Source organism: Lycorma delicatula, chromosome 5 (genome assembly GCF_047948215.1).
Source record: "Lycorma delicatula isolate Av1 chromosome 5, ASM4794821v1, whole genome shotgun sequence".
NCBI classification, from domain to species: domain Eukaryota; kingdom Metazoa; phylum Arthropoda; class Insecta; order Hemiptera; family Fulgoridae; genus Lycorma; species Lycorma delicatula.
This window is the reverse complement of record NC_134459.1, coordinates 37,951,495-37,969,185: the sequence shown is the minus strand read 5'-3', so window position 1 is coordinate 37,969,185 and position 17,691 is coordinate 37,951,495. Positions and strand designations below refer to the sequence as shown.

The 17,691-nt window shown below is 30.0% G+C and overlaps 1 protein-coding gene across 2 annotated transcripts in view; it reads right to left on the bottom strand.

Moving 5' to 3' along the window:
* The window catches only part of P5CS (Delta[1]-pyrroline-5-carboxylate synthase), a 264,054-nt gene that overhangs the window by 156,282 nt on the left and 90,081 nt on the right, over positions 1-17,691 (bottom strand). For both annotated transcript variants that reach the window (XM_075365901.1, XM_075365902.1), the window contains one exon: positions 13,272-13,407. In XM_075365901.1, the coding sequence (XP_075222016.1) occupies positions 13,272-13,400 (129 nt within the window). In that variant the 5' untranslated portion in view covers positions 13,401-13,407. The remainder of the gene's footprint in view (positions 1-13,271; positions 13,408-17,691) is intronic.

Genomic DNA, 17,691 nt, shown 5'->3' with positions numbered 1-17,691 from the left:
GCTCTTCTCTCTTGCCTATTTTGTGCAGGTAGTTATTGAAGGAACCATGTCCTGTAAAAAAACTGCGGTTACTTTCTGCAGTTAAACTTCTGTCATTTGCTTCTAGACAACGCTGATAAGGTAAATTCAATTTATTTACTGATGAAGCAACTTTTACTAGAAATGAAGTCTGCATTTCTAAAAATGGTCATTTACGGAGCGAAGGCAATCCACATGGTCCTGTAGAAACTAGTTTACAACATAGATTTCACATTAACATTTGGTGTGGCATTATTTATGACAAAATTCTGGGACCATTTTCTCAATGAAAATCTTACGGGAGATTGTTTTATTTTTCATTTATTGAAAAATTATTTATCGGCAATTTTTGAGGATGTACAAACTAGATTGAAGTGATTTTCCAGGAGGATGGTGCAACGCCACATGTTTCTTTAGTAGAAATCACTTGAGTGTTCATTTATTAAGCTGGGGATTGGACATATTGGACAAGTCGGATTGGCCATCACGATCACCTGACTTAACGCCACTAGATTAAGTAATTTGAAGCCATATAAAAACGATAGTATACCAAAAAAAAGTTAATTTTAAAGAAGAGGTACTCATTAAAATACGAAATGCTATTGAATTTATACGAAACGCATCTGAAATGATAAAGTCACCGGAAATATTTTACGTCGAGCTAAATGCTTTGTAAATTATGAAGGAGGGAATTTCTAAAAATTACTGTAACTGATGTTTGTTATTCTGTTTCCACTTTTCACTTCATGTATTTTATCTTTTTTGTTTTGCTATATTATGAATAATGCTTATTAGGTGCAGAAAGAATAATGTGATTTTCTATCTATTTTTTGTCTGTTGTGGTTCAATGAAAAACCGATTTTTAATCATTTTTATTTCGTTCCACGTCGAACCGTCCGGTGCTGTGATCTAGTGGGTGCTAGCGCTAACCGGAAGGTGAGACCGTACTAGTATTCTACGTTAGAGTCCCGCCCAGTGCGGTTGCATTTTTCATTTCGTCCGGATGGACAATTAGTGTTAGTTATATTGTACGTCAGGATACTGCACAGTGCGGTCGTGCTTTCATTTCAGTCCAAGGGGACTCATAGTTTCTTGATAATGTTCAAGTTCAATTATGACTAAAGTGTTATACACTCTTAAGTTTAATGTAACTATTGTAATTCAATTAAAATGTCAAGGGTGACAAAAAATTAAATTTAACGATTCAAGAAGAACATAGCGTTGCTTCATTTCATCATCTACCATCTCATCAAAAAAATACAGTCCAAACTAGCTTTAAATTCTGCCACCTTTTATTGGTTGTATTTAAATTAATTTTCTCAAAATTACAAGCTTTGTTACTAAATCTTCCGCAACTCTTAGTCATTACTAAAGAAATTGTACTACAAACCTAAAAAAAAATTTGTTCTTCAACACCGAATTTTGCGTTTTACGTCGGATATCTTAAAAACTACTAGAGTTACAGTTCTGAAACTATTTTTTTCCTATTTTCAAGCTCAAATGACATAAGAAATCACTAAATTTACTCCTTAATTTGAGTTTAAAAAATTACAGTATGACGTTTTTTTATTAGAACAGCTGAAATCCGGGCGAAACCTTTCGCAAGCCGTAACTCGAAAACAAAACGTTTCCAGACCTATATTTATATGAATTTTTTTTCATTATGTTCACTAGTAGAACATGTCCTGAAATATTCTCCATTTCTTCGTGGGACACCTGTGTAACCAGATATTCGTGCCGAATTTCAACTTTTTTTTGGCCATAATGTTTTCAAAATATGAGAAAAAAATGTTTAAAAATAATGTTGAATATCCAAAATCTTAAATCCGATTGACTGAAAACACTAAAATTTTATGTAGCTTAATAAGTACTTTTCTCTTACTAAAGCTCAATTTTCTACAACTACACAAAAAAACAAAATTTAAGAATGACGAAAACTAATCTTCTCCTTTGTTAATTTTGTACGAAATTTAATCCCATTAATACCTCTTATATAGAACTTCTTTGAGCCATTTTCGAAGAATTTATGTTGAATCATTTTGGAGATATTAATCGAAATATGGGCTAACGTAATTACTTATCTACATATAGATTTTATTAGTATTTTTAAAATCTATTTCATCTGAAATATTTTTAGTTCTTCCCGCCGGGTCATAGAAGAAATGAAAAATAAAGATTAATCAAGTGAAATCGTCTAACATGACATTCGCGATGAGAAAAGGTGACTGCCTCGGAATCCAGTTAGGTGGAGGTTACATCCCGCGAGTTGAAAGTGTACGGTATTTACGTATTCACCTAAATCGTCATCTAACATGGAAGCTTCAATTGAGGTAAAAATGAAATAGCTAGGTATCAAATTTAAGTAGTTATACTGGTTATTAGGCAGGAAATCGCAACTATCCCTACCTAACAAACTGCTTTGTACAAAGTGATTCTAAAACCGGTTTGGATAGACGGAATTCAACTCTGGGATACGGAGAGTACCAGAAATATAGAAATTATTCAGCGTTTCAAGGATAAATTTGAGGATGCATTACACTGAAGCCGTGGTTCGTACGGAACAACAAAATTCACGAGTACTTCATGAGTAATTCACGTGCGTTCGAGAAGAAGTTGATTTTTTGTACTAAGTACAAAATAATACTTAACGACCACGTAAACTATCTAGCTTTTAGAAAATGGAGACATGTAAAGGGATCAAAGCGGGTACATGTAATGGATCTAGGAACCTGCTATTGGTAGTTAGAATGAGGCATCTCTTCTTAAGCTGTGAATCAAAGTATTTATGTTTATGATCATTTATGTTTCTAATGTTATTTGTTTCTATGTTACTACTATTCTTTTTATGTTGAGGTTTTATTCATAGTACTGGACATAATTATGAATTCAAGTTCATTACTGGCTGGACTTTATGAATGCTTATGCTACCTTTGATTTACTATTATGACTAGAATGTATTTAATTAAGATGTTTCACGGAAACTTCTTTATAAGTGATGAAATTTACTTGTGCTTCATAATCTAATAAACAGATTGTAAATGTAATTTGAGATTCAAAAAAATTATATTTTTTAATTTAATTTTTATTTAAAATATTAGACACTTACAGTAACGGTTGTGCGAATGAGGTAGTAGTGTACTCTACTACCGTACCAGTAGTATTTATACCAGCAGTATAAATAGGTAGAATGCCATTTATAAACCCGGAAGGAATGTGTCGGGAATTTTTTATCGCTACCGTTATAGCATTAACATTGCAATTCTTCATTCCATAAATTTTAGAAACTGAAGGTACAACTTTCAACACATTCACTTCGTGTTTCACAGTTACCGCGTTTCTCTGTTTTTAATATATTCTTTACTTACCTAAGTGTCCTATCTTTATTGAATAACATTTTATGCGAGCTAGCAGAATCAATATGTTATATCTAGGAGTTGTATTCAGTATATAAATTCATGTCATGTTTCCCGTTTTTTAAAAAAAAATATACGTAAGAAAATTTTCATGTTTTTAAAGTAGATCGTCTTTTTCATACATAGAGCAAGATACTTCAAATTTATTATTAAAGGGTAGATTCTTATTTTAATTATATTTCATTAAAAATTTAATTATTTTACATCATATGAAAATCGAACAGATATTTAATTTAAACCCCAGTGTTAATGTCAAATTGCTAAGGTATGCTATAAAATATATATGAAAAGAAAGAAGCCGATAAAACTACGGAACCAATAAAACTTAAGGAAATACGATCTACTGCGAATTGTATGAGATAACATGCTACAACCAATCCTTGGTTTTACCGAGCGAAACTCATTGGCTGTTCATTACTTAAATTTTGCTTATCGTTATAAAAATAGCGTGAAGTAATTTTTTTATGAAAACAGATGAAATTCTAGAATAGGAGAAATTTTTTTAAAATAAACATTTTGTACAATGTAACAGTTTAAAATTGATCAAAATGTTTCATTAAAAAATTAACTAGTTCACGACATACTATCAAACTAACCCAATAAAAATTATTATTAAATTTATTATTTATGTATGAAATAAAATCACTTAAAAAATAAAGAGGCTGATAAAATCCAGATAATCAATAATATTTTAAAAACTGATTTAGCAACCTCGTTTGAAGTGTAAAGTGTCAAATTCCTTCGAATCACCGATTGAGGTGAAAATGCTAATTATCTGTTCCTACGTTTCCTTACGTTTGGAGCATTATTATAAAAAGTTTCATTTTAAAATTTAAGTGACAGCTGAATTAGCTAATTCATAACAGGGAATTAATTAATTCCCTGAGAAAACGTTATCGATCGTTCGGCATCTTCAGCTAGTAATTGTATCTCAATTTATCTTTAAGTTTTGCAGATATACAATAAAACATATAGAATATATGCTGCCAACCAATAAGATTTTAATCATGTTGAAGTGGTATTAGATTTCGAATTACAACCAATTCGTAATTGTGTCAAGGGATACTCTGTGATTGTTCATTTGTCATCAAAGGTTTTGAACTGATAAAATAGGATGAATTACAACAGTTTTTATCGAAACCGATCCAATGAAATAAAAAAAGTTTCGATATTTTAATGCTATTCTATGTTGAATACAAAAGCATTTTGTCGCATTAATACTTGTTTTTTTCTCTGTAACTCACCTCTGATTAAAATTAATGAATTTTTGAATACGATGAGCTAAGTATCAAGAGAGATCGTTATTATCATCATTTCTTTTTGTATAAAAACTACAACTTTTATATATAATTTTTTTCATTAACGTAAAAGATTATAAAATAATTCATATAAAATAAGTTTATTTTTAAGAATGAAGACATGTTTGCATATTTTTTCAACGGTAACGACGTTGTTGATTAGCATATTAGAGCATATCTGCGCCCGAGTTTAAGAGAACTATTCGATTAATCGTTCCTTAATTTTGTTTAATCGAGATGCGATAAATCACTAATTACTTACACCTTTACAATCGGTACCTCTATTCGCTTTGAAAGTATTTAATAACACAATGTTTATAAAAAGTCAGAGATTGATACAAATATTTACAAACAATAAGAATATTATTTCATCTATCAGGTTAACTATGTATGAAATAATACATTCCAGCTAATCAGCATTCTAGTGCCGAAAAGATGACTCATTTTATTTTTAATACTGATACAAATACGACATTAAATAAATATTTATTTATTTTATTAGCAATTAAAAAATAAAATAGTAAAAATTTTTAATTTAATTTAAACAATAACTCAATAAATCGAGGTTAATGAATCTATGACAAATGAGTCTTAGTATTGTAACAAGACCAGTATAACGAACCAGGGTTAAAGAAAGAATGAGAAAATAGTAATGAAAAGAAGAATCCAGATGGAACTAAAAGGAATTATCTTCTCAGACTAACAGGTCCCTTTAAAAATCTGTTCTTGTAATAAAGGCGATGGCACCTCTAAAAGATGTTCGACCAGAAGGGTTACCAGACTGGAATAAGAATTTATGGGAAAACGTAAGGGCGCATGAAAATTATAACGCTTCAACAATTAAGGGATGGGGCAGGTACTGGTTCTGCAGGCCAGGGAATACAAATACTAGCATGGATCGACGGAGGGTCAGTAGTTCTGCGAGGCCGTGTTCGACGTAATCGTGATAACAAACGATGACAAGAGTAGTTTTACAAGCTCGAATTCCGAGCGGTTGCGGTGACGGCAATATCAGTAAGCGTACGTTAACGAGTGAAGAGTACGCCACGAGCATTCTATTGTGAACGGTGGTTGAATGCAGGAAGTTGTTCGGTGAGTTATTGGCAAATAGTAATGAAAGTGTATTATATTAGTTATCAGTATTATATTCATTGATAAAATATAGGATAGTTCTATTGTAGACAGTAAAAATAATAATATTTGCAGAAATTGAATTGTATGAACTTCAGGTTTTTCCAATGTTATTTTGTTGTTAATACGGTGTTAAAACATTGTAATGTTTTTAGTAAATTGGACTGTATTCTGGTTTTTATAAATAATTGTCTTTAAACAAATCTTGTCTTTATCTGAATTACTATATTGTTTGTCGTATATTCATTATTATTATTGTTGTAATTTATTTTATTTTCTATGCTTTTAGAGTAATAAATTGTATTTATAAGACATTTAAGTTTATTAGTGTCTCAATATTCTGGTCAAGCCACGAACATGCGACAGTATCTTATTTTTTTTAAATGCTGCAGATAAATGAAAATTTTACAGAAAATAACAAAATTACAGAAATTGCAAATATTTTCAGAGAACATGCAAACTTTACTAGGGAAGTCGTAATTTTGTAAATATTTACAGAATGTATTTTTTTTCTTGTAATTTAAGTGATAATTGAAATAATGTTCCACGATATTTATGGATTTGTTTCATTGACTGCTTAATTAGAGAGAGATCTTTATATCATGGAATATCTTAAAAAAATATATATATAATTCTGTAAAAGTGTAAAAAATAAGTAATAAAATTTATTAGAAAGCAATGGTTGATAAAATATGTGTAACCAATAAGAAATTAAGAAAAAATTCTGATTGTGTTTAAAATGTATGGAATAGTATATTTCAGCCAGTTAAAAGTCGAGGTTAAAAGGGTAACTATTCTACATCTGTCACTGTTATTAGTTTTTCTTTTTATAGAAAATGACAATAATTTACTACAATACATTGCTCATGGTAATAGATGAAAGAACAAAAACATAATCGCATTTTCTTTTTGCGTTTTAGCAAAAAGTAGGATTTACTAACGCAAAGTCGAATTAGGTTAAAAAGTAGTAAAAAAATATTTGAATTTTTTAAACCAAATTAAAGAAAGCTTCATTAATGAGATAAAATTGCATAGGATAACAAAAATTTGAATGGGGAATAAAACCAGATCATCCTCAATTTTTTATATTATTATTATACAGAGTTATTACAAATGGTCTTTCCGATTAGAAGACTGAAAAACTCACGTTTAATAACAATTAGATATATGAAAGTAGCATCAATGAAAAGGAAAACTTCAAGATTTTCTGTGGTTGGTACAGCTATTGAGTAGCTATTGATTTTTTCACTAGGACGATAGGAGAAAAAATGGCTGCCAACGATGTCAGGAAGGTTTTTGTATGCTGATTTCACGTCTGCCAGTCTGTTATCTCTATACAATATAATTTGAGGAGAAATTTGCTGTAGATTCACTCAGAGTCAATATCCGAAAGTGGTATTCTGACTTTAAAGCGGGGGGATGCATCTGTTAGCGAAAGTCAACCGGTAAGCAAGGCAGATGTGGAGCGTGAGAGAGTTTCGAATGAAGTCCACAAAAATCCACCTTTACAGCTAATAGAGAATTAGACGTCCCGCAAAGAAATATGCGGAAGAATGTTTGGGTACTTTGGATATATGTAATTTCAGAGATTAATATTGATTATAACACGCAAAAGCACAGCCTTAGCCATACACGAGTGAATATATATATATATATATATATATATATATATATATCAAACGAAGTTTGATAATCTCGTTTAAACAAGAATATATGCGCGCGCGCGCGTGTGTGCGTGTTTATTCGTATATTTCTTTTACAAGAAATTCTCTGTTAATTTTAACTGAATTAAAATCGCTGAACTCAATTTTGAGTGTTTTCTTTTGTTAGTCAGACTATAAAAAAACTAATGATCCCAATGAATTTTAAAAAGTTTTCTATTTAATAATTTTTAGGAAAGATTTTATGCAGAATCAGAATAGATAAAGTGTTAATTGCTTAGATTTATAACGAACATAATTACAATAAGGAGGATCTCCCTAAAATAGCGAAATTAAGACATTTCGTAACTATAATAAGACTGGTAATCTTACATGGGACTGAAACTTTATACCTAACCAACCACGAAAAATTTCTCAAGATCGAAAGAAGCTTACTAAGGAAATTCCGTGGCCCAAAGGTAACAGAGAAAGGATACAGATTAAAATTTAACAAGGAGATCAGCCAAAATTAGCGACAAAGAAAAGTTTTTTTGGGGCATGTGATTAAGATGGATCCAAACAAAATTAATAAACAAATCTTTGATAAGTTGGGGGAAATGAAAAGCAAATCACATTATCTAAAACAGATAGAATCCAAAGGATTAGCTGGAAATAAGAAGATTTTTGCGATAGAAATAACTCCCAAAGAACAATGTACAATATAAATGTTCTTTTGGCAGAAAAAAGAAGAATAGGTAGAAAACGGATAGATGAGTAAAAACGAAGTCGTACGGAAAAAAATGAGAAACGCGGAAGAAGCTGGAAACAAGTAATATTTGTGTGTTCCTAAGTTGGAATTTTCGCAATTAACTAGTAAAAAATAACACTAGTCAACACAAAATTTGTTTGTGAAACATGTTTCACAACTTTCTCACTGTTATTTGGGTGCCGATTTCAATTATGCTATTGAAATTGTGTTACCACGTAAAGGTTTTACGTAAATCGTAAATTTATAAAAAATGCTTTATAATAAATTCATTTTGATCAACTGTTGGTTACAATTAAGAATAGTTTCTGTATTTTTACTTTTAAACAAATGCACACATGCTTAATAAAGAAAAAAATACATAGACTGTATCTTTTATTATTAATTGAGAGTGGTAAAATCATACTGTCGTGACTTCACATAAAACTCGGACTCATGAAAAATTTTTTAAAGGCAGTAGATGGAACAGTATTTAATCATGTAAAAATAATTTTTCCTGAACTGAGTGATGGTAAGCTCAAGGAAGGTATATTTATCGGTCCGCAAATAAAGCAACTGTTTAAGGACTCAAGTTGTTGACAAAAACTTGAATATGAACTATCTACATGGAATTCCTTCAAAGATGTTGTTGGTGTTTTTTAGACAACAGAAAAGGCGAAAACTCTGTTTCTTCTCTTTGATTAACAAGCTGTTAGAAAACTACGAACGTTTAGGATGTAGGATGTCATTAAACATTTATTTCCTACACTCCCACCTTGACTTCTTTCCCGAAAATTTGGACTCTGTCAGCGATAAGCAAGGAGAGCGTTATCATCAAGATATTCTAACCATGGACCATCGGTACCTAGGGAGGTACCGATGCTCCATGATGGGTGACTATTGTTGGTTTTTGTTTAGAGAAATGATCAAACATCGAACAGGCGAAAAGGTGAATCAAAAACATATTTAAAAAATTAAAGGTAAGTGGATTCCAATGATGTAAACGTTGAAAAACTGTTATTTTAAAGTCATTTCTAATGATTTTGACTTTTACATACTGTTGTTTTAAAATTGTATTAATATATTTAAAATCATGTGTGTTTGAATAAATAAACATTTTGTTGATTTAAACAAATTTTAAATTAATACACATAAATAATATTTTTTTCAAATTTTAATTTCACAATAATTATGCAATTATTTATTATTTATTATTAATTATTTATAAATAAATCGTATGTATCTAAAAAATGTGACATATTATGCAAATTCTGATAAAAATTTTGAATTCAGCAACCTAAAATTAGTTAAAGTCATGCGTGATTCCAGATATACGAAAAAATGTTTATTGACTAATTTAATTAATATTTTTTTTAGGGCAAGGATAGTTTAAAATTTCAGAGAAATTTTTATCGTATTTGGAAATCAATTATTGAATACAATTGTGTCAATGTTAAATTCGTCAGAAACTGAAAAAAAATAAATAAATAGAAGATAAAAGGAATAAATTTTGTAGACAGAAATTAACTGAGAGATAAATATATAAATACTAAAATAAACATCTCGCTTTTAATTTTATCTAAATTATTATTTTAGCCTTGAAAATAACTGATGATGAAATATTTTTGATTTTGTTTTTTATAAGTAACAATGGATACACTTATACAAAATAGACTTTAAAAAATAATCATAAAATATGAACACCAAGAGAAAGACCTTAAAGGATCTTTTTTGGATTTGGTGTATTACTTTTTGCTTATTTGCGGTATCTTTTATTTTGGTTTTAATACATGTAAAATACCTTGGATTCAAGACATATCAATCAAGTGTTGATTTCTCTGAGAATTATGATGTTCATGATAGTACAATGATGTCACTTTAGGAGGGAGGAAACATCAGCTGAATATTTTCAGATTGAGACGACTGATGAAAAACACTACATTCGGTTCAGTAAAAAGAGCAAAAGAAAACGACTTCACTCCTAATTTTCTGACGTAGATTTTTTCTCATTTTTTTGAGGATCCTTTTGCCATTCTATGTTTACAACCATATAGTTATGAAATCTAACAGTCAATAATGTACAAGTTAACCCACCGGGTTGGTCTAGTGGTGAACGCGTCTTCCCAAATCAGCTGATTTGGAAGTCGAGAGTTCCAGCGTTTAAGTCCTAGCAAAGTCAGTTATTTTTATACGGATTTGAATACTAGATCGTGGATATCGGTGTTCTTTGGTGGTCGGGTTTCAATTAACCACACGTCTCAGGAATGGTCGAACTGAGACTGTACAAGACTACACTTCATTGACACTCATGTTTATCATCCTCATTCATCGTCTGAAGTAATATCTGAACGGTAATTACGGGAGGCTAAACAGGAAAAAGAAGTGGAATAATGTACAAGGTAAAAAATTAAAAAAATACTTCGCCATTCTCAGTAGTTTGATAACTTATTAAATTAACATAACATTAATTATACTAATATTAATAAATAACATAGTTTTAAAACAGTAAGAAATCCTGGCCTTATCTTCTAGTCAAATAACTTTTCAAAATTTATTATTACATCGTTAAAAATGTAATAATAACAACAACAACAACAGCAACAGCAACTAGTTTAATCAGAAGTCGAATTATAGAAGAGATATCCTGTTGTTAAGATATACGGCAAATACATGGGTCTTTCCTACCCATATAAACAATAAAAATTTAACAGTTATCCTTTGGCTGCATTATATGAACGACGTGCTACCTATTACAAACCAGCCGGAATACGGTATCATGAATTGACAAAGATATATAGAATTGCTTTACCAACCACATTAGTAATATACTATTCTTTAATTATTATTCTATAAGGTTTTATTACATAAGATTAGGCAGTTTTTTATTATCAATTGTAGGTGAAAGCACAAATTAAACAAATCTCACTTAGTTCTTATGTTTACAAGATTTTGATAGTTATTTCTTTTTTCCTCTATTCGTCTGAAGACCTCTTCATTTTGAATTTTATTGACTTATCTAATTTTCAGTATCTTGTTGAAATATTAAATTTTAAAAACCACAAATTTTTTTATTTTCTAATTTTCTATGTTTCATTACCACAAAAAAATTCATCCACAAAAATACCTTCAAGAATTTTCTTAGATCAGTATCTAATTCTTAGATCTGTTAGATCTGATACTAATGGATTTCTTTCTTGTAAGAAACCTTTTCTTGCTTGTGTCAATCTTCTCTGTAGTTTTTTATTAACGCTAAAGTTTTTACTGTAATGATAACTTATTGAATCCACGAATTTTTATTAAAAAGAGGGAATTTTAAGAATCTTAATGATTAATGATATACTTTTATTTTCCCGTGTAGCACTATAGCAGAGCCTTTACACTCTCTACAGTGTAAAGTATTATAATCGGTCCAATTTGGGCATATGCGGTTTTCACCGGATCTTGACGTTTTGACACCTAAGGAACGCAGAAAACCAGATGGAAATTTTCCGGATGTTAATATTCGTATGTACGTGTGATCGGTGTTGGCCTCTAAATCACCTTATATCTCCAGAACTATTGGATCGATTTTGACCAAATTTGGTCAGATTCCTTTTATATATGAACTGATGCCATTCAATTTTTAACTTAAAAGGTCAAGGGGGTGAGGCTGTAGAGCATGGTCACCCTTAGTATCTCGAGATTTCCTCTAATTAAGGTCATACTTTTCTTAGGGATATTTGTTAACAATTAAAAATAACAATATTTGTAACCAAAATTTTTGAAAAATCGCACCCTCACCCCAAAAAAGCTGTTGTGGTATTCTGCTGTGTTGTGTAATCACAGGTGAGCGGTAGAGTTAAATAAATGAATGATATTTAAAGTGTAAAATAGTAACTCGGTCTGGCCGGGTCTCGAACTCGATCGTCTGGTTGACAGGTACCTGGTGCGTTACGCCTCACGGCTACACCAATTGCCAATCGTATAAGCGAAATTTGTTTTATATAATTTGTGAAATTAAATTAGTTTAGATAGTGCCGACCATCGCCGCTAGTAGCGCCAACCCACACCAATAAATACGAAATGCACGCAAACTGAATGTTGCTGCTAATTACAAGGTGTGTGGACAATTCTACGTTTAAATACTTTAAAAAATATATTGGTTAAAAACAATCTGATACAATTTTAGTGATTCTTATTTGATTACAAGCTCGTTAAAGTATTTTATCTATGAAATCAGATAAAGTTTCAGGATTTAATCCTCTTTCTTTTGAAAAAAATGCACTTCATTCGTTTTTATCCAGAAGAAATCATCTATTTGACTTGTGCATTTGATCATCAAATTATTTCTTTTTAACACTCAGCAAATCCTGTGAGTCATATGACCAATTAGACTGTTGTAACATTATGTCTTATTCGATTAGGTTTACTGAGGAGCAAACTCAAGTTTGTTTGTAGAATTGATAATGTTATATGTGATAAAGTAAATGAAATTTTAAAATTGGTAAACATTTTTTAATCGATTGAATTAAAATAGAATCTAAAAACTTGTTTTACGAAATCGATTTTTTCTCTCTTCTCAAATTATTATAACACATTTTCAACTACCGCCTAGTTACTTTAATTTTGTTTATAATTATATCTATCAATTGATTAATTTGATATATTTATATATATGTGTGTGTGTGTGTGTTTTAATTTGTAACTGTGAGTAATTTTATTTGTTCTCTTTCAGTTTTAGTGGTAAACTAATAATTTTGATACTTATTGTACATTAAAGGGTTTAAGGATTTACAATTTGTGATTTTGTTTTCAGTGAAGGTTGTTTTTTATGTTTATATATTGATATTTTCGAAATACACTTAATTTAATTAAGTGTATACTCTTCATTAAAAATAAGCAAACATTTTACGATTGTGAGCTAAATACAAATGGCATTCTATAGTATTAGGTTTCATAAATATAAAAAATTATTCTTGATATAAATGAATGGATTTTTCTATAAAACTACGTTATAGTTACAGTATTAACCAATCAATCTGCTTACCGGAGTTGTATTATTAGCGATCCACAGAGTCCTGCTCGATGACGTATTTCTTGAAAAAATGAGATGAACGCCCCAAGGAGCAGCAGGACTGCGAGGGACAGATTTTACTATGCCCTTTACGCCCAGCATCTTGACACTATAAAAAAATAAGAATATAAATGATTAAAATCTAATAAAGTTTGATTTAGGGAGGGTTTTAGAACTTTTTTTATTAAAATAACTTTTATATCTTTAGATAAACAAATAATATTTGTAGACCATTTATTAGTAGTACAATACCAGTGAAATGTCGCTTTAATATCTAGTTACATAGATACTTATACTATGAAATTATGAATGTAATCAATTATTTCTTACAGATTAAAAATATTGCTTTTGTTACCGCTCTGGTGATTAAATGAATTGTCAGAAAACGCTACTAGCTTACAAAAATACTTAGGGATAAAAATAATTTTTCCATTATAATTTAGTTACGGGTAGAAATTTAAATAATTTTCTCTATAACGAGAAAGTAATGAAACTTATAAACTCGGTGTATATTTTATTACATCCTTTTTTTAATCTACAATGATTCAACCGTGTCCTCAAATCTTGCAACCTTAATTAAACTCATTTCCCGATGTCATACAGTAGTGAAATTTTACACAACGATATAAGTCGGGTGACAATAAAATATTCAATTGTTAATTTTATATATTTCTATATTTTATAAATAGAATGTTTGTACATAAATTATTGGAGATACAAGGGAAACATCTTGAGGAAAGGAGTTCATCGATAACGTATAGCTATCGATTCGACTGATTTTGACTATCGATTCAATATAACTAGATTATGTGGCTGTTGAAGCGGGGATCTTAATATAACTAGTGTAAATTTTCCTTCTAAAATTTATCTACGCCAATCACGTGATTTAATTATAAATAACTAGTATCAATATATCTTATAATACTGGAAAATAATTCACCAGATTACAATATAAAATAAAACTGCGTATAAATATTTTTTGTTTGCAAAGGAATTGAAACAAAAGTAAACAATTTCTTGTCAGTTTAATATACAATTAAAAAAATGTTACAAGTAATTGTAAAATTAACATTTTAAGAAAAGATTTTAGAAACTTAGAATTTAATTTGAGCTGATTTTCGAAGTCGAAGATGTAGACGTTCAAATCGTAGTAAAAGTTGCTTTAATGTGGATTTGAAAACTTTACAGTGGATACCTGTGTGTACTTTGGTAGTTGGCTTTCAATTAACTACTCGTTTCAGGAATGGTCGGTCTGGGTCACTATAAGACTACACCTCATTTACATGTCATACATATCATCCTCATTTCATTGGACCGTAGGGGGGGAGTTGCTTATTGTTTATTTAAGTAGAACACATTACAACGTACACATTAGGGAAAAAATGATTTAAAACACCTCAGTTGTGTGGAGGAAAAAAAAAAAAATAAATAAATAAATAAAAAAGTTTTTATAAACATCCTTTTTTTGAAAAAAATTAATAAATAAAAAAAAAATTCCGTATTTTTTCTTTATAGTCGCATCATTAATTAAAGTTATTAGCTTCTTATCAGTCTACATGCAACTGTATCGGTAAATTTGTAGTCTTGAAAAAACTCAGGTTAACTAATCCTGAGATGTGTTGTTAATTGAAACCCAACCACCAAAGAACACCGGCCACCCTGGCGCGAGTGGTAGAGTCTCGGCCTTTTATCCAGAGGCCTGAACTCGAATCCAGGTAAGGCATGGCATCACACACGCTACAAATCATTCATCTCATCCTCTGAAGTAATATCTAAAGGTGGACCCGGAGGTTAAAAAAAAACACCGGTATTCACGATCTAGTATTCAAATCCGTATAAAAGTAACTATATTTTCTAGGATTTGAACCTGAGAACTTTGACTTCGAAATTAGCTGATGACGATTTTACCACTAGACTAACTCGATGGATTCGTAAATTTTGTTTTCAAGAAAATTCCTTTAAAAAGATTACTTAGAAAATTATTTTTAAAGGAATTTTCTATTTATGATTGACAAAAAGAAAAGCATGAAGCGCGCACTCATATACAACGACTTTATAATTAGATTGCGCCCACGCTTTTCTTCTTAGTCATGCATGAATAGAAAATTCTTTGACAAGTAATTTTCTTAGAAGTAATTTTTTTAAAAGTTTATTGGAAACTAAATTTGTACAAATTGTTTTTTTTTGTTTGTTTTATTTATTTATTTTTAAGAAAAGCATGTTTTTAAAAACATTTTTTAATTTTTTATTTTATTTTATAACATTGTCTCGAAGAAGTTAGATTACAAGTAGAATATTTTAAGAACTTAGGTTTAAAGAAATATTACCATGTATAACTTTTTTTTTTTGAATAATATGGAACAGTATTAATGGTATAAAAGTAATTCTGATTAGAAAAGCGATTTATAAATAATGAAAAGTATATTTAATTTTTGGATAAACTAATTTAAACAACTGACATAATTTTCTGAGTTTACTGATTTTTAAAAGGTCAAGGTTTAAAAGTTTGTTATAAAAGGTCAATACTTCTAACAAAGATGTATAAATTCAAATTTTAAATCAGATATCTTTTAAAACTATACACCGAAACGTAAATAACTCAGGATCAAGAACGAATATACTTTACAGGACTCAATAGTGTTTTATGCGTAATCTTGAAGCAACAATTAAGTTTTAGTTTGCACATTCTCCTCAGATAGGAACGGCGTTAGGCTGCTGCAAATGCCAAGCTATTATAAGCCCGGGCTTCAGTATAATCATATGAGAAAGCATAATGCCTGTACCGATTCGAAGAAAGAAAATCGGTGATTGCTGTACAAAGAAATTATGCGTCAGTCCACTGTAGAAATTCTCCAAGTGAGAAAAGCATATATAAGTGGTGCGAACAGTTTTTGGAAAACGGAATCGTTTTGAAAGGAAATTCACCGGATAGGCTTAACACAAGTGCTAAAAACACAGAAGGAATTCAACTGTCTTTCCAATAAAGTTCAAATTGTTTAGTTCGTTGTGTTATTCGTCAAATAAACGTACCTTAAAACACTGTTCAAGCTGGAGTTCACAAGCGATTAAAATTTTACGCTTAAAAACTGCAGTTACTACATAAAATTAAACCTTACGATAAGACACAAGGAGTTCAACTTATAACGAGCATATTAAACTTCGTTTTACCGAATAAGGGCTTAGAAAATCTACACGAATTGGTGAAATTAGTCTGCAACTGTCCGAAAGTACATGAGTACTGGTATGATACCACGCACAATCAAATGTTTTGGACATTAAGGACACTGTATTACTCGGATATGTTAAAGAACTTTGGGTTCTTGAACAATGAAAAATGAAGAGCCTAATTTTCCAATAGGATGAAAAAAATCAAATTTTTCTGATCTTGCAGACGTTGTATGGACTGCGCTCAACGACTAGTTTCTACAAGGCCGGATAGGCAGCAAAGCTTCCATCGCTTGCCAATTACGAAGTCCCGATTTGATGCCGATGAATTTCATTTTCTGAGTCTACGTAAAAGATATCGTATATAAAAAAAAAATCCAGTCACTCGACCAAGTGGCCGAAGAATAACAGCAGCAGTGTAAGTGATTCATATAGATATGCTCGTCTGAGTATAGAATAAAGTGGATTTTCTGTTTGACGTCTGCAGGACTGTAAACGGTGTTTGTATTGAGTTGCATTAAGAGGTACAAAAAAAAAAAAATTTAAGTTTGAACTTTCATTTGTAATTGTAAATTTAATTTTAATCTGCGGAATTTTGTTTCTGTTACCCGGTATTATTTTAAACAGAAATAAAAACGTTGATAAAAAATTAATAAAACAATAAATAATAAGTTACATTATACTTCTAATAAAAATTTAGTAGTGTAACTGTAATCAGTGGATTAGAAAATTCGATTAAATAATAAAAAAGCTTGAAGATTTTTCAGTCATGACATTTTTCATAAGTTATAAAATTAATATTTACTAGAACGTTTCGACCTTATGTAATGAATTAATCATTGAACAATATGATGATATTGAATGACGATTCAGTACTGAGTACGTTAATTAAAAAAAAAAAAAAAAAAAAATGAATAGTGATCCATTTTAAGTTTTACAGAAATTTTCATTTGGGAACCATTTTACTTCCGTAAACGTTTTATGTTAACGCACATTAAAGGTACATAGAAATAAATATATATTTTATCCAATCTGTTGTTTAATTTATTTATTTGTATTATAAAAAAACGTAGTTAAATTTATTTTGAACCAACTATTTTTACTTCCTTGTACGAAGTAAAGGAAGTATTGTGATCGCGAAAAATTTCGTTTTCAGATTTCAACGGAAATATCCATTATGACCATCCCTGAATCCATTTTGAATAGTTTCGGCGTTATGTCTGTATGT